This window comes from Salvia miltiorrhiza, chromosome 7, assembly GCF_028751815.1.
Source record: "Salvia miltiorrhiza cultivar Shanhuang (shh) chromosome 7, IMPLAD_Smil_shh, whole genome shotgun sequence".
Classification (NCBI taxonomy): domain Eukaryota; kingdom Viridiplantae; phylum Streptophyta; class Magnoliopsida; order Lamiales; family Lamiaceae; genus Salvia; species Salvia miltiorrhiza.
In genome coordinates, this window is record NC_080393.1 from 9338803 (window position 1) to 9361450 (window position 22648).

A 22648-nucleotide genomic window follows, 5' to 3' on the forward strand; every position below is an offset into this window, starting at 1 on the left:
GATTGGACAAATGTGCATAGACAACTTCTTTTACTTTACCATAAGACGTGTTTAACCATAAGTTAAACAACATCTTCTTTTTAAGTGCTTCATTGCTTCCACACATCATTATGCTATATCTTTATGTATATATTTGCTATAGAGTAGCATAAGGAATACTATAAGACTACGATATTTTATGAATTTTTCGACCAAAGTCTTTAGACTTTTATAGTGAGTCAATTGTATTGTGTAGTTAGTTGGTAGTTGGAAGTGGCACCCAGCTAACAACGATTCTTCATTCCCCTCTTTCTTTTGCATTTTTCGAAAATAAAAAGCACTTTATAATTAGTGGGATAAAATGGAATTGAACTAACCCATTATACGTTATACATATGTTGGAATTATATATTTTGTTTTATTGTGTATATAGTCAAGAAGATGTCTTGCATATTAATTAGTAAAATATATAAAGAATGACACTATGATTAAGAAAAAATTGAAAATATATATTAGTAGGAGCCAGGAGTATTCAATATTCGATTCGACTATTTTTTATAGGGTTAATTCTCTCTAAATCCTTAAACTATAGTCATTTTCCGTTTTTTCCCTCAATCTTTGAACTTCCCACAAAAAACCCTCAACTTTCAATTTTTCCTAATTTTCCCATGACGGGTTTTCCGGCCAAATCCGAAGTCGGAATTTTCCTATGTGGCGTTATTCATGCCAAATCACCCTATACGTGGCAAATCACACCCTCACACGTCACTCTCCCCCTCCCACGTCACTCTCTTTCTCTCTTCCCCCATCCCCCTTCCCCCTCTCCCCCCGTCTGGCTCCCCCCCTCTCTCTCACTGCCACAACCGCCCAGATTCTGGGGACGACGGTTTCCAGGAGACGGCACAAGCCGAAGAGCGGCGTCGACTCTGCCGGAATTTCAGAGGCGGCGAGCGAGCTCAGGCGGTGCCAGCTTGAGGGCCGATGTTTTCTGGGACCTCCGTCGACTCTCCCCCTTCCCCCATCCCCCACCTCAGCCACTTCCTACTTCCCTCCCCCTCCCCCTCCTCCACTCAGATACCAAATTTGAAGAGGCTCGGGGCATTAGGCTGCGTGATTGGGAGACAGAGGCTCACCGGATGAAGCAAGTTAGGGCGACGCTGCTATTTACGGCGCAAACCCTAGGCGGCGCGAAAAGGGGGCAAAACCCTAGCTGCAACTCTCAAAACGTGGGTCAGAGAGAAGGGTTCTGAGGTCGGATCTGTAACAGACAGAGATGAAGGCGGTAGTAGCCTGCCGGTTTTTTGGAGGAGATGAGCGGCGGCGATCGGACTTTAAGAAGAAGGTGGTGGACGTGGCAGAACGGCGACAAATTGAAGAATAACAATCCGGCGTGTCCACGTCACTTAATTCCGATTCCACGTGTGATCGAATTTGGCCGGAAAACCCGTCATGGGAAAATTAGGAAAAATTGAAAGTTGGGTTTTTTTTTGTGGGAAGATTGAGGGAAAAAACGGAAAATGACTATAGTTTAAGGATTTAGAGAGAATTAACCCTTTTTTATAATTGATTTAATTTTGATTACATGTTTTTAAAAAATCAAAATTTTGATTCAATTACGGTTTTTAGACTGCATGATTTGATTTCAATTAATTACGATAAAAATTGTGGCTAATTCGATTATAATAATTCAGTTCGATTCGATAATCAGATTGATTAATGCTCACCCCTTAATAAGAGCATTGGCAACGCCTACACGATAGCAGCTTACTCGTGTAAGTCTGCTATCGTGTAAGCATTGCGGGCGAGAGTTACACGAGGGCTACACGTTCTATCGTGTAGCCCATTTTGATGATAGTGTAAGGCGCGTGTGATGCACGCGCCGATTAAAAAAGTCGATTTGACCGTTGCTGCCTCGATTTGCGTGAATTTTGACCGTTCATTTTTTTTTCTCTTCTTTTTCTTCTATTTATTCTTCTTCTTCCTCATTTTTTCCCTACACCCTCACTTCTTCTTCTTCATCCTTACTTCTTCCTTTCTTCCTCTCTCTACACCCTCCATGTAATTTTAATTTATGTAATTTAAATTATGTTTTAATTTTTTTTAATGTAATATTTAGGTTTTTTATTTTAATGAAATTTTAATTATTAGTAAAATGTGTTATTTAAATTTGAGCAATTAAATTTAAGTAAAAAGCATAAAAATCAAAACTAATGCTATTATGTAACCCCAATGCAGCATCTTTACAACATGTGGTCCCCCCTCATAAAGTAGGCTATCATATAAGCTATCATGTAACCCCATTGCGGATGCTCTAAGACTACTTAATAGGTGAACAAAATTCATACATAGCGAATAAATGATCATTTATTGCGTAATAGCATTATTGATTTTGTAAACACCCCGAAATGTTAGTTCTTGAAACTATAACCCAAAAGAATTGGAAAATTCAATTTCAAATTTCGTAAATTTTATAATAATTAGTGGTATTAATTAGGACAGTAGGACCGAGAACAATCCTTGTTCTTTGATGCTAATTAATACTGAAATTAACTACATCAAAACATTGCCACCCATAAATTACATTGTAGGGGAAACGTTAAACGTCATTTGAACTTTACAAAATTTCCAAAAAATGCTACATGTAGTAGTTGATTAAATGATAATCTTGTATATCGATTTTTTTTTTTGAGTGATTCTACAAATATTTTATAATTGGGCAGAAAGTTTTTCAATAATTGCTTACAGTATTATACAGATCGATGATAGGATCCACAAAGAATCAAATGCCAATTGAAATAAGTCTCACACGTCTAACATTTATTTTACTACCTCAAACCAATGCGTTTAATTAGGCATTAACCTAATTCAACTTGAAGAAAAATCAGCGTTGATTATATCAATACATTATACATAAATAACAACTAAGCTTCTTCATAGTATAAAATAAGGATAAAAGAAAAAACTGAAATTTGTAAATTTTACAATCTTCTCACATTCAATGGATCCTTCTAATGAATCAGAAGGAAAAAGTAAACCTAACAATAAATATCTACAGGAAGCCCTAAAAGTACCTATTGAATTTGAAGAATACTTTAGGCATGCAATTACAGAATTATCATTTAAAAGAAAAATAAATTTGACAGCTAATTAAGCAAGGTACTAATCCTAGCTGTATTATGTTAAGTAGCGCACTAGTTTAAGTGGGCTCTTCCTTCGCCCGCAAGCCACAGGGCTGCGCCACGTGGCCCAAACGCGTTTCCCCCACACGCGCCTCCTGTTTGGCTGCTCCTACTTGCCACTACACTAGTACTCCCTCCGTCCCATAATAAGTGGCCACATTTCCTTTTTCGTCTGACCCACTATAAGTGGCTGCTTTCTAAAAATGGCAAAAGTTTACTTTAATTAAGTCAACAATTACTCACTAATTTGGTCAACAATTGTAGGCCACTTTCTAAAAATGCCAAAATTACTCACTAATTTGGTCAACAATTGTAGGCCACTTTCTAAAAATTACTCACTAATTTTGGTGGGTCACACTCAATTAAAACATAATAATCCCCTTCTTAATCTCCGTGCCGAAAAGAATGTGGCCACTTATTATGGGACGGAGGGAGTATAAAATTCCAAAACAATTGAATTCACCCCAAAACAAGCATACTACTAGTAATTTCCATCTATACCCATCCCTCATTTTGACCTAATTTTCTTTTTTTTTGAAATTATTATCTAAAAGTAAGTGTTTATTGTATATAAAGTGTTGAAATTGATCACCTATATAAAACTTATTTATAATTGTGGTGATCTAATTGTGTAATTAGGCAGAGATCTTTATTTTTGCTAAAAATTGACTAGGCAATGTCCAATTGGATAATCGAAATAAAATATAGATCAAATGAATCGGGATAGAGTAAATAATATAGTATTTGATTTGATTCTCTCTCTCTCTCTCTCTCTTTTCTCTTAAATAAATATTCATTTGATTCTTTATTACACTTCACTGAGTATGTTTAATGTACTAGATTATTTTCCATAAATAAGTAATGTACTAGTACTATTTTTTTTTTATAATTATAACATTAAATTTAAAGATGGTATCACTATAAATTTGAACTTGAATGAGAATTGAGTTAATAACCTCTTTATTAAGGAGATTTAATGCTTTAATTTTACTATATGAATTGGACTTCATCGACGATTCTATAGATTAATGGAGTATATAGTATTTCATGATCATCTATAGCAGAGTAGAAATAGAATTTTTTTTGTCTTGCATTTATATATGTTAAATGTTTATGTTTATTGTCGTCTGATAAAATATAATTTGTTTGTAATTATGCAGTAGCATATCGTCTACAAATATATACTACAATTTGTCCAATATTTCTAATAGGGCCACGTGTCACTTTCTCGTCCCTTTTATTTGTACTTCACCAGCTAGCTATCGGAAAAACTTATCACATAAAAATAGCTAAAACTATTGTAATCATATCAACCTTTTTTCCCCCTCTCCAATCAAATGATCTGTTGATTTTTTTGGGAGAATAACATATATGTTGTTAAACCATCTTTAACAACAGATATTCAACTGTCTTTATTAATTTTGAATTCTTATTTTGTTAACTACGTACACCTATATATATTACATCGAGCATTGGCATAACAATAGAGTTATTAATACTTAATTAGTCCTAAAAATTTATTGAGTTCGAGTCCATCATGATGTAGTATTTAATTTTGTATTTAGTTATTAATTTATATATATATATATATATATATAAAGTTATTGTATTACAATTTTTTTAAACAATTAGATTAAACTTTTTGCACAGACATTTTTCATATATATTTTATTGTAATATAACTCTGGGCGAGAATCAACCATCTTTATTGTGAACAATTTCACTACGGAATTGAATTAAATGGAACAAGCAAGTGTTCGAGATTAAAGGGTTGAGCTGAATTATTTTCATATAAAAAGAAAAAAGAATTTCGTGCAAAAAGATATTTATGTAATTTAAATATTTCATCCATATTAATATTTTATGTTCCAATATCTAGATAATCCAATTAATCTTTAACTGTTAACTAAAAAAGTACTATCCATTTGAAAATTTGTATGTAATATATAATGCACCGCGTATTATAAATAGTACGTAGCCTACCATTTTTGTGATCTTAAAAATGATTAATTTAGCTTTTCTCATAAATTTATCACTTTAACCCTTAAAAAACAACCAGATTTTTTTTTTGTACTTTTTAAAAATGACCAATAATGCTTCTTCATTTTCTCCGTGATGACTAGAACCACCCACCTAATGACTAAAGCCTTGAAAGGGTTGCACTTCATTGTCTAGCCAAATGGGAAAAAATTGAAGGGTTTAGCTTAAGTGTCGGACATTAAAAGAATTATGTATATTTATCAGTTAATGGCAAATATTCGTAAAATTTGTTGTTTTCAAGTAAGTTATACGACTTCTTCATGGTTGTAATTTATCTTACACATATTATTGTCCACATCCCACATTATTAAATAGGTGATTTGTTCTTGTTATACTCTATGACTCAATCTCGAAACGCTTTAGGAAATACAAGCTATCAACCTTTATCTACTTCTCTTTCAAATTTGTGAAATCTAACTTTGGCTGATGCACACGTTATATACTTTGTAGAATTGGCGTGTGGTAAGATTATCGAAACCAAAATTGGGGCAATGTTCCATAATTATGAATATATTTAATCATTTCAATTGGTTAACTATGTATTTACATAAAATATAAAACGACGCTTACAATAAATATATATATATTGTACAATTTATTGTACTATTTAACATGGTTGACAGGGGCGGATCCAGGATTTGAGGTTAGGGGGGGCTGAATTTATTGATCTACGACGTATGTAGACATTTACACGGGGGTTCGGGGGCGGGAGCCCCCGAAGCAAATTTTTTTGAACATTCCGTACACTTTATTTTCATGCATTTTTTTAACAATCACTTAATATAATAGATATATGTTTGCAATTCAATTAATTCAACATCAAGTAGATTGAAAGTATACAAAACAATACTTTTATGCATTCTTTTAAAAAAATATATTTCATTTTCTAAACAAATAAACTAACTTTCATTGTTAATAATTAGTTATTTTACTTTTAACTTTAGAATGGACTCAAATTCAACATTAAAAATTAATTAAGAACAAAAATAGGATAAAAATAACATAAATGTAACAAATCAATGTACAATTTCAAAGAATTAATATGGATAGTTGGATATACTAGAAATAATGTATTATATTTTTTCTTCTATTTCTTATTTATATACACATATACATATATATTGATATATTAAGTGAAATAAATTTCTATATTAAAAAAAAAAAAAAAACTCAAAAATTGGGAGGGGGCTTCAGCCCCCCCTAGCCCCCCCTGAATCCGCCACTGATGGTTGATTGCTAAAGGAATAATGACTTTGATTTTAATTTAATTTTTAACATATTTTATAATTTTTTTTTGTCATAATGAAGTCATGTTTTGATTTGTAGCAAAATAAACACATTTCAACTTCACTACTCACTTGAAATCGTTCCATAAGTGACATGTGACGAGTACACATCGAATTTTCTGCCAAGTTGCAAAAAAGTCACACCACTTCACTTTTTTGATCGTCGAAAAAGTCACATAAGTTCAAAAATAATTTCCTTATTGCCTATAGCGGGGGGCTAAGATTTTAAAAATAAACAAATGTAATCACATTTTTATATCTAAAAATAAGTGTGGCAGACACAATTGTTATTTTGTATATAAATGTGTGAAAAAAAAAATACAAAATACAAGCTAATAATAATAAATTGCTTGAACAATCGTCGAGGCTCGACGATCATTCCTGCTCATGGCAATAATTTATAAGAAGTGTCTTATCCGAAACCAAATTCAGCTTAAAATTCATAATTTCTTTAGCAATTAACCTTATTTAATCTGTTCTAAAATAAATATATACATAATATGGACCCATTTGCTAGGGATCATTAGAATATATAACATACTTATGAAGTTATGATACACTAATATCTTATTAATTTGCTTCAAAATCCAGTATCCATTATATGTTTGAGAATATGCATACTACCTAGCTAATACACATCTTAAGTATACCTTATACTAATTTGCTAATAGATTAAACTGTCATAATTTTACCTTCACACCGTAAATTAATAGATTAAATATAAAAAGTTCATTATTGTAGAATTTATACACGTGAAAGATAATTCCAGACCATTTAATACAAGACATCTAGCAAAGTTATGTGTGGTTGGGTTGTATTAGTTTAGTTTGTGCTAATTTGATTGTTATATCAAACATGATACGTATCTTATATTAAAAAAATTAATCTTTTTTAAAACATTTTACAAAGTAGTAAAAATATTGAAAAACACAAAGTAGAGATTTGACCGGTACACCAAAACAGTTATAAACCTCCACACTCAGACGTGGCAGCCCAATTTAAAGCAAGCACGACAGCCTGTTCACAACTTTCTCTCTCTAAACTACATATATATACCCTTTTTTGAGCGCATTATTTGCACCAAAAATACACCATTACCGAATCTTGATCTTCTTCGGGCTGTCGATTGGGTGTCCTAAATGCATTTCGGTTGCATGAAAAACCCTTTTTCCAGTTTTCCTTTTCTTTCATAATCGAAATTCTTGCTCTTGCCTTCAAACCTCATTATTCCCTTGAGTTTCCCTACCTCAAAGGACCTTCTTTTCTTTTCTTTCCACCTCTTGAATGTCAATTATTATTCCTCCCCTACATTTTTGCGCCTTTTAAAACATCCATTTTCTTCAACCTTTCTTTCTTCAATCGCATCGCATTCGACAAAATGTTTGACGCCCTGTTGAAAAGCAAGTTTTTTTCCAAATGGTGAGATCAGTTTTCATGCTCATTTATTTTTTCTTTTCTGGGATGGTATGTGTGTGTGTGCGTTTTCTGATCTAAATTTTTTAGGTTGATTTTGTGTTTTTTTTTTTCTTTTTCTTGGGAAATATAGCAAGTCGGATATTAAGCTGACGCGGACACGAATCGAGATTATAACGAAAAAGAGAAATGCAACACAGAAATATCTGAGGAATGATGTTGCTGATCTGCTTAGAAATGGACTGGATACTGACGCCTTTGCCAGGGTAAACATTTTTATATGCAAGGTTTTCTTGCCTGAAATTTGTCTTCACTAATTGGTATTTTGATTGTTGAATCATCTTGGATTCTGTTTGATGATAGTTTTTAAGCTATATTCTTGAAATAATTTCTCAATGACCCATGGCACGTTTACTCCATTTTTTAATCAACCCATCTTCTGATTGGCCAGAGTTCTTGATCAAAAATCTTGAAAATTATCTGTTACGCCATTCTTTGGAGTAATTTAAGGAATTTGAGAGTGAGGCTGTTAGAAAGTTTGTTGTACATAAAAGTTTGGTGCACACCACCCTGTGCTGTCTTCGGATTAATTGCTTTAGATGATGGAATTTAATAATGATTTTCTGTTTGAAAATTTGAAAAAAGATGATGAAAGACGGAAAGAGTTAGATAGACACAATGTTTGATCCACCTTTTATGTCATCCTTGTACAAAGCTCATTGTTAACTTGTCCACAATTCTAAGTTAATTTTCTATCATGATTTTTCCTAGTAGTTGTTGGTTGTGAGAGACTGATGTGACAACAATAATCATGATGGGAACGCGAGATTAGGTTCCTAAATTTTTTATAATGAATAATTGAGAAGCCAATGAGGTTCCTAGATTTTCTTGTTTTTTTCTGCATTTGCTTGAACTTCCAAGGTCCACCATTCTTGTGATTGATAGAGCTGTTATCGATGTTTAAACAGGCTGAAGGGCTTCTTGCTGAGATGATCAGGTCTCAATGTTACGAGCTAATCGACGAGTACTGTGAACATATCTTGAAGAATCTTTCTGCCATGAACAAACAGAGGTCAATAAGCACCGTGTTTTTCGTATGAGCAGAAAGTTGATAGAATTACTCTATCAATTTCTATTATGGTTTAGTTTTTAAGACTAATTTCATCCAAATGGACTTAATCACTATGATGTTCTTGATTTCTCCTAATCTTGATTTCAACTCTGAAGCTTTCTTAAAGTATCAAAATATACCTTGGAACTGAATAAACGCTGGTTGAGCAGGGAATGCCCTGAAGAGTGCAGAGAAGCTGCTGCATCGTTGATGTTTGCAGCCGCGAGATTTGCTGATCTGCCAGAGCTGCGGGAGCTGAGAACCGTGTTTTCTGAGAGATATGGGAAATCCTTGGATTATTACGTCAACAAACAGGTATCACGCGTGGCGTATTCTTATCTGGTTCACATTTTAACGCTCTTCCTTCACTCAGTGAAGTAAAATTGGATGTGTTTTGTTTAGTTCACTGAGAAGTTGAAGGCCAATCCTCCTTCGAAAGATATGAAGCTTCAGCTGTTGCAAGAAATAGCCGCAGAATCTGGCTTAGAGTGGGATGCAAAAGCTCTGGAAAACAAGCTTTTCAATGAGTCTGCATTTGCTAAGGTATCATTCTTGAATAAGCATTTCTCATTTTATATTGGAAATGGAAGATGTGGAGTCTTGCTCTTGAGGATTTGGAGCCCAACTGTTTCTTTGGTGGAAATCTTCGACTCTGTTGCAGAGTCGTGTGGACGGATCTGCTCAAAAGGATGCGGCCGGATATGAATTTGGCCGCACAAATCCTGAGAGGAAGAAGGAAAGTCCAGCTGATGCAAGAAAGGAGGCCGTGAGGAAGGTTTTTGAGGAGGAGGGGGATGAAGACGAACCTCTCAAGCTGAGGCGGACTCCTCCTTACACCAAACCCGTACCAAACAAAGCAACGAGCAGCTCTTCAGACGAGAGTGATTCCAGTAATGACAAGGTGGTTGAAGCCACGGAACCAACAGTTGACGAGGTGCTTAGGGGTAAGCCGATGGGGAGATCAGTGAGGACGAGACACACGAAACCTTCACCGGTTGGTGGAGGTGATGAGAAGGGGCCGGTGAACAAAGAAAACGTGGCACAAGGTCGAAGGATCTTGAGATTCTTTGATGGTGGCCGCGGCCATAGAGGCGAAGAAGAGAAGACAATGGATAAGCTTCTAAGACACTACAGTAGGAAAAAGGGGTCAAAACTGCCTCCAACAGATTCAAGCAAAGAGAAGAACCTAAGGAGTCAAGATGGCCCAACCAGAGCATCCTCTCTTCGTGTCGAACCAACGGGCCCCACGGAGGCTGATCCGAGGAAGCATTCTCGTGCTGCTTCGTTCCATCCCGACCTACTGAATGCCAATGCTCATGTGCACCCGAAGCTGCCGGACTATGATGAATTTGTGGCTCGACTCGCGGCTTTTAGAGGGAAATGAGTCCTTAAAAACATAGTGTGGGAAGCATCATTCATTTCATTCTTTATGCTTTGAAGATTAAGGTGTTGGTGATCATCTCTTCACCTTATGATATATGTCTCATCAGTTGGAAGTAGTATCAGTGTAAATCCATACATCATTGCTAGGTTGCATTGTGATTTCTGAATCATATTCATATTCTTTATGAATATTTGAAGCTATTATAACATATTAACATGTTGACACCTGATTTCTTTGCTTTTCTTTTTTTGCAGAAAAAAAAGATTTTTTTTTATGTTGTCTGTCTCTATTTGTATTTGCAGCTGAATTGATTCAGATGCAGTTGCATGTTAGCCTGAAATGGATAATAGTCTTAATCTTGAACAAGGCTCAATATTTTTCAATCAGTTATTTGAGAAACATTACTATTTGAAATTAATGAATAATTACCTATTTAATATTCATAATTAAATTCCAAATTTACAATATTAAAACTAAAAAAAGTTACATCTCGCTTTAACCTCATGGAAAAGGATTAATATTAAATTAATTTTTTCTCAATTTTGTTTTAGACGATTTTTTTTTTCAATTTTTAATTGCAACTTTCGCATGTCAAATCTTACATATCAAATCAAAATTCTTATTATAATCTTTTAATTGAGATGCGTATATTACATAAATCAAAAGGTAATTTTGAAAAGAAAGAGCAAATCTCATAAAAAAAGAAAAAAAGAAAGAAAGAAAGCAAACCTTCAGAAAAAAAAACAAAACAAAGTCAAAGAAAATTAATACTCCTAGAAATGGAAAGGTAACAAAAATGGAAGGCGGAGAAAGAGTTGCGCCACCGCACGCGGCGGAAGAAGGCGGCGATTTAGAGGAGGAGCAAGTGATGAGTGAGGTTCACCTGGGGTGCCCACCGAAGCACTCTGGGCCTCGCATATCCCGTTTCACCGTCTCTCTTCCACCTCGTTAGGGTTTTTCTACGCTTCTCTTAAGTTTGTTCACTTAAATAGGATAACAAGGTGGTGCATCTTAAAGTTTCAACCTTCTCGCAACAATTTTGATTGAGCATATTTTTTTTCCTTTTTGATTCTTTTTGCAATTACGTAGGAGATGAAGAGATTGATGATCGTATGAATTTAGTGAGGGGGAAAGCCTATGAAGTTGATGAAGATGGAGATTTAATTGTAACTCGAAGACGGAGTAAGCTTTCCTTTAGAAGTTGCTTGACTGTAATTTTTTGGTGTCTAGTTAGTTCATTTTTACCTACTGGTATGTTGATATCACGAAGAACTGATTGAAATAATTAGGTATTCTATTTCTATTTTCAGGTCAATCGAAGGATTCTTTTGTTATCTTTGTCCAACACAACATCACTTCTTCGATACCAAGAGTTGGCCTCCAAGTAACAAAGCCATTGACATCTTCAGATATATATGATGCTCGTACATTTTCTACGTGCTTCTGATACGAGTTTCTCCTAATTTAGGTTTGGAGAGCAGAATTGGTTCTAGCTGACTTTGTGCTGCATATGACATATAAAAATTCATCCAATTTTGATGGAGTTGTTGCAGTAGAGCTTGGTTCTGGCACTGGTAAAGTTTCTTATGCTTAGTTTTGGTGAGTTGTGGAGTACTGCTTGTCTTGTTTGTAGGAGATAATATTGCTGCTTTTTTTAACTGGATTTTCTTTCATTAACTTTGTCAGGGTTAGTCGGCATGTTACTTGCCCGTGCTGCTAATACTCTATTCATAACTGGTACGAGACTTGAACTGAACTCTGTAATTTGCTGGAGACACCTGCTTCTTTTCTATGGCATGATATAACCACATGCTCTCCTGTTTTGTGAACTCACATTTTCATCTACTGATGATTTCATTCGACATAATGGGAAGATTAATTGAAATTTAGAAGGAGAGAGTAAGGTTTGGTTGTAATATAGTACTGCTCAAGGTGAAAGGAATAGTGTAGAAGATGTGGAGTTGCCTTATGTTTAGAATGGAAAAGAAAATATACATATTAGATGGCTCGGACACATTAGGTTATCTCTCAACATTCTTGGTGGCATTACTCTTGTTATCTGATGTAGGTTATAAATGTTTTGGACGTCGCCCCGTAGTTTGCTACCTTTTGTGCAAGTCGATGTATTGTTTCGTCAAGTTTATGTGACCTGATTACTTGCCTTGGTATTTGATAATTTGTTCTTCACTCTATTATAGATAAAGGTGATGAAGTACTTGAAAACTGTGCCAAGAATGTTAATCTCAATGCTGGAATCTTCCACCACAAGGCTTCTATATATGTACGCGAACTGGATTGGAACCATCCATGGCCACCTGTGATTGTGGTAGATCCTCCATCTGAGCAGAGGTAGCAAGCAGTTATAATTGAAAGTCTAATGGATTTGTGAGGTTTAATTGTCGTATTATTGCTTCACATTATTTCTTTTCCGCTTCTTCTCTACAACTGATCTTATAAATATCTCATATTGCAAATCACTTATCTCGTGCAGCTATTGTTGGAGCACATTAGAGTTTGAAAAACTTCAGAGAGCTTCTTTGCTCTTAGCTGCTGATGTTATCTACAGTGACGACTTAACTGATGCCTTCTTCAATGTATTAGAAGCAATCATGTCGTGTAGTCCAGAAAAGGTAAACTGAACTGCTTGGAATTGCAGTTTGAGAAGGTCATTGTTTTCATTCATAAGCAGTAAGGTGATCGAGGCTCTAGGTCCAAGGAGACTATTTACAAACAGAGATCCTAATGGATGACATATTGGAATGGAAGTTATTTTATAATAAAAAATCTCTAAATTTGAAACCTGAATTTTCTATAATATCTGATAGTGATAGCATTTCAGGTAGTTTATCCATGCCTTAATCATGATAGACTCTCTGCAGTCAGATAAGAATGTTACTGTATGTTTCAATGCTTTTGTGCATTAGAAATGAGATTGAGTTAGGAAACATATATAATGCTTAAACGTGCTTAGTTAAGTTGTTATGGCCCTCCCTTTATTATAGTCATTCATGATCATGTCTCAGATTATTATCAATTGCACCAATATGATTATATTTCTTAAATGTTGGTCACTTTTGTATACTGGAGGTTGTGTGACCTATAAGAAAATTGGATGAAATTTTATGTATTTTCTATCTAATTTAGGTGCTATACCTAGCTCTGGAGAAGCGGTACAACTTCTCCATTGATGATCTTGATGTCGTTGCAAATGGCTATTCACACTTCCGAAGTTATCTTAAAGTCGAGGAAGGTGGGCACGGTTGTTCTACTCGTCCCACTCATCAACCCGAAATTCTCATTGTCTATTCACTTTGCGATTGTTGATGCAGAGGAGGAGGATGCTCTTGAAACTGAATCTACACAGAGCTTCGTCGGTAGGCTCATCAACCTGGAAGAGATTCCTCAGTACGTGCAAGAGTACAAACGCGGAAACGATGTTGAGATTTGGCAGATTAGATATGCCGGGCCCAAGTCTTGAATCTGGTAATTCTATCATGTCACATTTTGCTATGCCTAGAAAGCTTGTCATGTTATAGAAAGACATATAACGAGAAATGAGGGATTGTGGCTGTCACATGCAAACCTTAGAATCTTGCAAGGTCGGCTCAAAAAGTCACTTTATTTCAGCATCAAAAAGAAAATGCTTACTTTCTCTGTCTGCTTGCCTTTAAACTTTTGTCTTCAAAAAATTGTTGCTGAGGATATGAATATTAGGAATTTGTTTAGCTAGAAAAACTAGAGAGATTTGTGAAAGGAGGGAGTGCACATAACATTTTTCTATACCTAACTTAGTGGCTCAATCTTTTATTTTGTTATTCCAACATTTCTAAATATTAGATTGAAAATGGTATGAGATTAGATAACTGTACTTTGCGAATTAGCCAACTAAAATTGAGATACTAGAAAAGAAAGGAATAAATGTTTCAAGGGAAAAGAAAGAACAGAAAGGAATAGAAGTTTATTTGCAAAAGTATGTAAATATATAATTGATTCCTCTTTGAAATTCGATGGGCTACACATATAAATAGAATAATAATATAAATTTCATTGAAAATTATAAAATCTTAGTAGTATGTATATAAGCGATGTGGATAGCTTTCAATATAGCAGTAAAAACAATGTGTAGGTAGATCCATTTTCTTCATAAATAGTTTGAATTTCAATGGATTATTTTTCTTCATTAATAATCGGAAATTTTAACATATATGCCACGCTGATCAAAGTGAGCCGAGCTCGTAAAATGTTACAGCTTCTTCAGCCAAAAATTCATGGATATAAAAATATACAAAAACAATAAGAATATGGATTAATGAATATTATTAATCAAACATTTTAGAGTGAAGTTGGATATCATGGGTGATTATCCCATCATAATTATGAATAGGTTATTTGATCTTTATTTTGTCATTTTGATTTGTCTACAGGAATTTACCTATTTCATATAATTTCATTTTCAACAAGTATACACAACACAACTCAATAATTATAACCATCAATATTATCCATTATTTACTAACATTGTTATTATTGGACTTACTACTCAATCAAATTAATAACTTTTAAATTACAATAAAAGTGAGACTTTTATTCACTTGGACAACACACTCAATTATAACAATCAACTAGTACGCCTTCACGAGGAGTATTGTATATATTATAGATTTAATATTATATTAATAAATATACAATTTTCAAATCTCTTATTTTTATTAAGTAATAATAAAATATGAAAATTTTATAAATATATGCATAATATATATATATATATATATATATATATTTTAAAGTTTTATATTTAATCTTGACAAATTCTTCGTCACGAAGAATTATGCGATTGGTTCAAATAGGGAATGCATTTAGTAAACGGAATATGCAACTTGTTACCTAGAGATATTTAACATGAATATCTATCTCTTTCATCATTAGATATTTTGTCGTAAGTGTTATTGTTAATGATTGCACCCAAGTTGATTATTACTAGACGGCCAGTTTGTTTTTATTATATCAATAAAAAATATGACAAGCATGTTATCGATATAATTACTAATCCATATTTGTAATGTTATGTTTATAAATAATTCAAAATGCGCGAAGAATATTTCTTAATTTGTCTATACACAAATACTGCTATACAATCGGTTGCATCGTACAATCGATTTTTAAAATGACACTACTTTATTTAGAAAATGACACTACTTTAACATACAAATAAACAAATGACACTTGAAAATCACACTTGAAGATTTTCAAGTGTCATTTATATGTTGAAATAGTGTCATTCAAAAATCAGTTGCATGGGAGAGTGCCTCTTGTCCATACGACAATAGATAAATACAACGACTTGTTATATTGTCCTTCGAAGTGACACAACTCATTGTGAATTCAAAACGCTTAATTTAAAGGCGAAGAAAACCTAGATCGATCAAATAATAATCAAGTTACTAACGACTTTTTAAAATTGTCACAAATTAATAAGTTATTGAAAGGTCGGCTTACCTACGTAATAGCCATATTTTTGTATTAGACAACAATGACATTGATAATATTTTTGAATTTTGGTTGTTATTTTTTAATAAATGGCCTACAATCACTAATAGTTCTTTAGATCTCAAAGTTACGAAGTCAATTCAAACATATAATCATTTAGTGACTAAATAACCCATTTCATCAAGTAAACCACGAAATGCACATTTTATTTGTCATCGCATGACTTTCTTCTATGACAAATTGAGCCTGACTCGTAATACAAAATTGATGCTTTCTTATATAATTGTGAGATAATTTAGAGTGGGATTTTTTTTTCTTTCTTAAATATGGAACTTAGAGTCCGCTGATTAGGATTTAGGATTAAGATTTTTGTTTAAATATTGACATTCTACTTTACAAAATAATTACAGATAATTGTTTGCCCTGAAAAATGAGTATATTTAATTGAAATTTGAAACCATGATGTGATACGAAATTTGAAGTAATGATTACGCTGTAGCATTTAGATGACAACGTTTATAAATTCTAACAACAAATTTCTCATTTCCTCTATTAAAAAAGAAAAGAAAAGAGAATCTCATTGAACTTTGTAACTTTCTTAAAAACAAATTAGATACTTAGGAAAGTTCCAATATGTATAAGAATCTAAGATAATCACTTGAGACCTAATTAATGTACCACACTTAGTGTTTTATTCTGTGTTATTTTTTTATTCAATTTTAATTTTGCATATTTTAGCTTAATTTTATTAGTTTTAACAGGGTCAATTCTATTCAATTAAAATTTATAATTATATTTTATTAATTAATAATTAATCATTCGAATTGATAAATCTAAAATTAGAGTTTAAATTTTACCTAAAATTTCAATTATAAAAAATAAAATTTAAATATTGCTCCCTCCGTCCATAAAATATTGTCTTAATTTGTCATTTTGGTTCATCAATAAAAAAAATACTATCATAATATATTTTTAGTAAATTTGTGGGTCCCTTTCTCCACTCACTAACATGTGGGCCCCATTCTTCACTCACTAAAAACAACATAATTTTTTTTAAACTCGTGTCTTCCTTCATTATGACAACATTTCATTGACGAATGACTAGTAATAAAATCTATTTCTATAAAAAATATTATAAAAATAATAAATTTAATAATAATACACAAAATTGTGAGACATAAATTCCATTGTGAGAGGTGATGGATTGAAAGTTGCTTTGTTGTTCACCCAACTCAGAAGAAAAAAACACAAATAAATATATGCATATTTGTGATTAGCTGTAATTAATAAATTATATCCTCTCCCGAACTTGATGGCAGATTGATCTAAGGGTTTCCACTACGCTATATAGTAATGGGGTAGTTAGAGGATAGTACCATAGTGGAGGTCTTAAAAAATTGAGGTAGTAATGTTGGTTCCTGGTTCCTTGTCTCAGAGATAGGTCCCATGCTAATATTTTACTGCTATAATTTTTGTATGTTATTGTTTTAATTTTTTCTTTTTTTTTTGCTTCTTTCTTTTTATGTAGGTATTCAAGTTGCTTTTTATTTATTTTGTTTCGATTTTTAGTTTTTTTCGTTAGTTTTTATTTTCTTTTTTCTTTTATTTTTTACCTTTGTTTTAAAATTATAAACCCTGTTCTATTTTGCTTTTGAGTTGCCTTATGTTTATTTATTTTTCTAAATTTCTGTTTTTTTTTTCTCGTTAATTATTTCAATTTTTTTCTCTTTTTTTGTTACTTTTATTTTACAATCTTAGGTTCTGTTTTATTTTCCTTTTCATTTTTTTAGCATAACTATAATTTTTAAATTATATTTTATTATTAAAAAAATTAATTTATTTGTATAATTATATTAATTTTATTGAAGTAAAATATAATATAAAAATTAAAATACACAAGTTAAAATAATATATATATATATGTATATATATACTCCATCCGTTCCAAAAATAAGTTCCTCTTTGGGAACGACACGGGTTTTAAGGAAAAATTGTAAAGTGTATTGATAGTGGAGAAAAATATGTTATAATTAGTATTGAGAGTGATGAAAATGTGAAAAAGTGTTATAATTAGTATTGAGAGTGGTGAAAAAGTGAAAAGTAAGAATAAATAAAGTATTATTAGTGATGGGGTAGTTGTCCAAAAATGAAAAGAAAGAAATAGGAACTTATTTGGGGACGTCCCAAAAAGGAAAAAGAGGAACTTATTTCAGGGACGGAGGGAGTATATTATATGTCTATTATGGTAGAAGTAGTGATAATGATAATGGGGTCCATGAATAGTTAAAAATGAGGTAGTGGGACGGTAGAGAAAATATGAGATAGTTGAAAAATGAGGTAGTTGTTGAGGTGACACATATGTGACACCACGGTGGGGTAGCACCACAGTGGATGCTCTAAAAAAATTACTCCTGCCTTCTAGAACCATTGTCCGCCGCCGGAACAGTATAATACTACGGCCTGCCACCTGGGGGCGGCGCTGGCCGGAGCTCCGATAGGCGATAACTATATGCACTGTTCATAAATTTATTAGCTACAGAGACAGTTTGTATTTGTAAGGCTATAACTGAAAATTAGTGTTTTATTCCACGCTGCCGCGAATCATCCTTTTTAACTGCTTCCAATTTTCTACTCATTTTCTGGTAAAAGTGAAGAATCCAACGTCGTCGTTTCCTGCTCGCCAGCTCTCGTAATCAAACTACTGGTCATCATAGGGATTGCTTCAACTTCACTCTTTTTCCAATTTTGATTCGCCCCACTGGGAAAAAGCGCAAACAGTTGATCTACATCCCCAAAACCCTCAATTTCCTCCCCCAATTTCAGCCGCTGTGTTTGGGGAATTCTGCGGCGGTGATTTGACTCGCCGGAGAGCGCAATGGGCTGCACGCAGTCGAAGATCGAGAACGAAGAGACGGTCAACCGATGTAAGGAACGCAAGCAGCACATGGAGCGCGCCGTCACGGCCAGGAACAAGTTCGCCGCCGCGCACTCTGCCCACGCCATGTCCTTGAAGAATACCGGCGCCGCCCTCAGCGACTTCGCCCAGGGTGAGGCCATCTACCCCGCCACGGCCGTCGCCGCCGCTTCCGTGGCCTCCTCCACCGCAATCGGGAGTGCCGCCCCGCCTCCCCCTCATCCCTACGAGAATTTCCCCCCGCCGCCTCCTCCGCCGCACGAGTCGTTCCCAAACACATCGCCGCTCCAGCGCGCCGCTACCATGCCGGAATTCGCAATCCCCCGACCCGTAAACAATCACGCCGATCCGATCATGGAGGAAGAAAACGAAGAGGATGATGAATCTGATATTAGCCATAGCTTGAAGCGGCGTAGTAAGAGTAGTAAGAGTGCGGGTAGAGGTGGGATCTCACCTCCTGAGCCTCTAGAAGACGAGGTTTTGCATCAGCAGCGGAAGAATGATCAACGTGACCACGATCGGGAGCGCGTGCAGCAGCAGCAGCAGCCGCCTCCTCCGCCATCGAATTCTTCGTCTTGGGATTACTTCTTCGGAACTGACCACATTCCTGGGCCGACATTAGCGGATGTGGAGGAGAATAGTGTTGAGATAGAGGAGATGGAGCGGAAGATGCTTGAAGAAAGGGCGAGGAGAAAAGAAATGGAGGAGAAGGAGAAGGCGAGGGCAGCGAAAGCAGAGCCGGTGGCAGAGGTGGTGGAGTTGGTGAGTGAGCTTCCTCCGCAGCCACCGCCACCAGAAGCTGCAATAGCAGCTGCAATGGCTGAGAAGAAAGCGAAACAAGTTGTTCTTCCGGCTGAGGGGAAGAAGAAGAGCGTGGGTAACGTGAACCTTGTGCAGATATTTGTTGAGCTTGATGATTGTTTTCTTAAGGCTTCGGAAAGTGCACATGATGTTTCTCGGATGCTCGAGGCTACCCGCTTGCATTATCACTCCAATTTTGCGGATAAAAGAGGTAATTAAGGGTCATTATAGCTCAAGGCTACCCGCTTGCATTGTAGATTTTTTGTTCTTGGGTGATGGTACTTTACTATATAGATATGAAATTTATGCTTATTAATGAAGCAAGTTGTGTCCTAAATTATTCAAGCAAGTATTAAGTAGTATTTGTTTCTTCATTGGCAGGGAATATTAATCATTCAGAAAGAGTGATGCGCGTTATTACTTGGAATCGGTCCTTTAGAGGTTTGGCTAATGCTGATGATGGGGTGGATGATTTTGATTCGGAGGAGCATGAAACTCATGCAACGGTGTTGGACAAGATGCTGGCATGGGAGAAAAAGCTTTATGATGAAGTGAAGGTATCATCATGCTTCCATCTTGTTACTAATTTTCCGTCATTTTAAAGGTATAAAGTTTATTTGTTTTTTTTCTGTGGGAAACAAGTATCTTTTTTCCTTTACTGGCCGAAGTTCTGTGTTGTTTATCTGATCATCAATGCTGGCTTCAACTGGTTTCAATTGAAATTGATCTTTAGGTATTCACATCCTAGGTTTATGTTTTTTAAAGGTAAATCAACTGCTATAGAGTTCAGCAAGTTGAGATCATTGTTCAACTATAGAAACTGGCTGTATCATGGCTTTTGACCATTTTGTGGTATATCACCTTTTATCTTCAAGTGGTCCTAGGTCAATGGCAATCTTATGATAGTTCAGCTGGTTTTGGAAATTGTTCGTTTAGACATTGTTGTAGCTTGACCTTGTTTTTTTGTCAATTGAATAAAACTTACAGTTGTGGCTTTCACATTTAAATTTTAAATGCAAACTGCAGTGGCCTGTAAAATCTATCTTGAAGATGAAGAACCACGGAAAGGGAAAAACATATTTTTGACTTGCAGTAAACAGTAACCTAAAACGAAGCAGAAAACCATGTACAGTATTATTACTTATGATTGAACCAAAATAATAAGGTTCTTGCAGTCTTGTAGACAGATAGAAATAACAGAACATATTTTTCTTTTTTAAGTTTAATCCAGTCTGGAATGTTATGTTGTTCTTTTCTTTGATGATTAACAGGCAGGAGAGCAGATGAAACTTGAATATCAAAAAAAGGTGGCCTCATTGAATAAGTTGAAGAAACGCAGTTCAAACACAGATGGATTGGAGAGAATGAAAGCAGCAGTTAGCCATCTGCATACAAGATATATAGTCGACATGCAGTCCATGGACTCCACTGTCTCTGAAATTAATCGTCTACGTGATGAACAACTTTATCCAAAACTCGTTTTCCTTGTTGATGCGTGAGTTCTCAAGCATTCCTTTGTAGAAACTAATGATCTCTCTGTCTGTCCATGCTCATTTGAGAGTCTGTCACTACTTTTTGTAGCTTTTGTTATGTGAATATATATACTTAAAATTGTTCATGTATATGCCTTTCATACAAGTTATTTCTAAATTCTCTCATCAGAATACCGTGTTTTCTGCGTGACAATTTAATTTTCCTCATGTTTCTGCTTATCTTTCTTAATGATTTGTCTATTTGAATTGTTCTTCCAGGATGGCTACAATGTGGGAGACAATCAGAATACACAATGAGAGCCAATCCAAGGTTGTTCAAGCATTGAGATATCTCGACATCTCCCAAGCTCCAAAAGAAACAAGCGAACACCACCATGAGCGCACACGCCAGTTAGGTGGTGTGGTTCAGGAATGGTTTACAAATTTCAGTGAACTCATGGGCCAGCAAAAAGAATATATCAAAGCACTCAACCATTGGTTAAAGCTAAACCTCATTCCAATAGACACAAACTGGAAGGAGAAAGTCTCATCTCCTGGCCGACCTCAAAACCCCCCTATTCAGAAGCTCCTCCAAGCCTGGCAAGAATACCTAGACAAGCTCCCCGATGAGCCAGCAAGAGCGACTATCAACAACTTTGCAGCCATAATAAAGACTATATGGCAGTATCAAGAGGAGGAGCTGGACTACAAAAACAAATGTGCAGAAGCCAGGAAGGACCTCATCAGAAAAACCCGAGATTTTGAGACTTGGTACAACAAGCAAATGCAGAAGAGGTCACCTGCTGATGACATGGATCCAGAGAGGTCAATGGATCAGAATCATATTGCTGATAGGCAGCTTTCGGTTGAAGCTGCAAAGCAGAAATTGGAGGACGCAGAAGAATCTTATCAGAAGCAATGCATTCAAGTTAGAGATAAGTCCCTCATGAGTCTGAAGAGCCATTTGCCTGAACTCTTTAGGGCCCTGTCCGATTTTTCTCTTGCCTCCTCGGATATGTACAGTCATTTGAGGGCCATCGCGCATTCACGAAGCAGGAGTGAGGTATCATAATGAGGACTCATCTCTTTCTTTCTGATGTACGTGTGCTTCCTTCCTGCACATGTAATTTTTCCCTATGTATTTTACAAATAATTTACCACTTAGATGTGTTTGTTGTGAAATAGTAGCCGGAATTGTTACATTCTATTTATTTTACTCCTGCGTGTATAGCCAAGAGATGAGATTGTAAGTTGATTCATTCATATATATGGAATGTCTGTTGCTAATTTATTTGCTGAAAGGGAACTCCTGTTTATTTTTGTTTAATTATGGTATTACCAATTTGTTTTTCTGTTTATGTAAGTTGGGATTTTCAGTTTGAACTACTAGATAAGCTGGCTTCATGTTAGCATTATTTTAATTTTAATACATTAGAAATTAGAATTTTTTTCCCCCTTTTTAATTCCCTTAATGCCCCTACTTACAGGCTCGCGCTACCGTGCCCAGCACTCTAGAAATTATAATTAACACCATTAAGTTTATAAATTACATAAAAATTAAATTTCAATTTGTTATTTTATC

General features: G+C 34.8%; 3 protein-coding genes across 5 annotated transcripts; all 3 read left to right on the forward strand.

The window, feature by feature from the left end:
• The first annotated feature begins 7479 nt into the window (after window positions 1–7479).
• Window positions 7480–10621, forward strand: LOC130992397 (uncharacterized). The gene is made up of 6 exons (XM_057917011.1): window positions 7480–7903; window positions 8031–8163; window positions 8866–8969; window positions 9179–9323; window positions 9411–9551; window positions 9670–10621. The coding sequence occupies exons 1-6, from the start codon at window positions 7863–7865 to the stop codon at window positions 10390–10392; spliced, it is 1287 nt and encodes a 428-aa protein (XP_057772994.1). The 5' UTR covers window positions 7480–7862; the 3' UTR covers window positions 10393–10621.
• A 432-nt stretch (window positions 10622–11053) lies between these two features.
• On the forward strand, window positions 11054–14046 carry LOC130992398 (uncharacterized). 3 transcript variants are annotated; one of them, XM_057917013.1, is made up of 9 exons: window positions 11054–11339; window positions 11482–11574; window positions 11703–11776; window positions 11861–11966; window positions 12079–12129; window positions 12591–12741; window positions 12884–13022; window positions 13537–13642; window positions 13722–14046. In XM_057917013.1, exons 1-9 carry the CDS (start codon window positions 11189–11191, stop codon window positions 13868–13870), a joined length of 1020 nt encoding a protein of 339 aa, XP_057772996.1. In that variant the 5' UTR covers window positions 11054–11188; the 3' UTR covers window positions 13871–14046. The 3 variants fall into 3 exon arrangements, with proteins under 3 accessions (XP_057772996.1, XP_057772995.1, XP_057772997.1); XM_057917012.1 differs by having other exon boundaries at window positions 11072–11339; window positions 12079–12186; XM_057917014.1 differs by having other exon boundaries at window positions 11197–11393; window positions 12079–12186.
• Window positions 14047–18142: 4096 nt separating this feature from the next.
• On the forward strand, window positions 18143–22367 carry LOC130992400 (protein ROLLING AND ERECT LEAF 2). The gene is made up of 4 exons (XM_057917015.1): window positions 18143–19805; window positions 19976–20151; window positions 20866–21089; window positions 21346–22367. The coding sequence occupies exons 1-4, from the start codon at window positions 18755–18757 to the stop codon at window positions 22136–22138; spliced, it is 2244 nt and encodes a 747-aa protein (XP_057772998.1). The 5' UTR covers window positions 18143–18754; the 3' UTR covers window positions 22139–22367.
• Window positions 22368–22648: the final 281 nt, after the last annotated feature.

Coding starts and splice junctions, on each gene's coding strand:
- LOC130992397 (XM_057917011.1), top strand. CDS start 7,863: ATGTTTGACGCCCTGTTGAAAAGCAAGTTTTTTTCCAAATG. Junction 7,904..8,030: donor AGCAAGTTTTTTTCCAAATG/GTGAGATCAGTT, acceptor TGGGAAATATAG/CAAGTCGGATATTAAGCTGA. Junction 8,164..8,865: donor ATACTGACGCCTTTGCCAGG/GTAAACATTTTT, acceptor ATGTTTAAACAG/GCTGAAGGGCTTCTTGCTGA.
- LOC130992400 (XM_057917015.1), top strand. CDS start 18,755: ATGGGCTGCACGCAGTCGAAGATCGAGAACGAAGAGACGGTCAACCGA. Junction 19,806..19,975: donor CAATTTTGCGGATAAAAGAG/GTAATTAAGGGT, acceptor CTTCATTGGCAG/GGAATATTAATCATTCAGAA. Junction 21,090..21,345: donor CTCGTTTTCCTTGTTGATGC/GTGAGTTCTCAA, acceptor TTGTTCTTCCAG/GATGGCTACAATGTGGGAGA.
- LOC130992398 (XM_057917012.1), top strand. CDS start 11,189: ATGGAAGGCGGAGAAAGAGTTGCGCCACCGCACGCGGCGGAAGAAGGC. Junction 11,340..11,481: donor CACCGTCTCTCTTCCACCTC/GTTAGGGTTTTT, acceptor GCAATTACGTAG/GAGATGAAGAGATTGATGAT. Junction 11,575..11,702: donor AATTGTAACTCGAAGACGGA/GTAAGCTTTCCT, acceptor TTCTATTTTCAG/GTCAATCGAAGGATTCTTTT.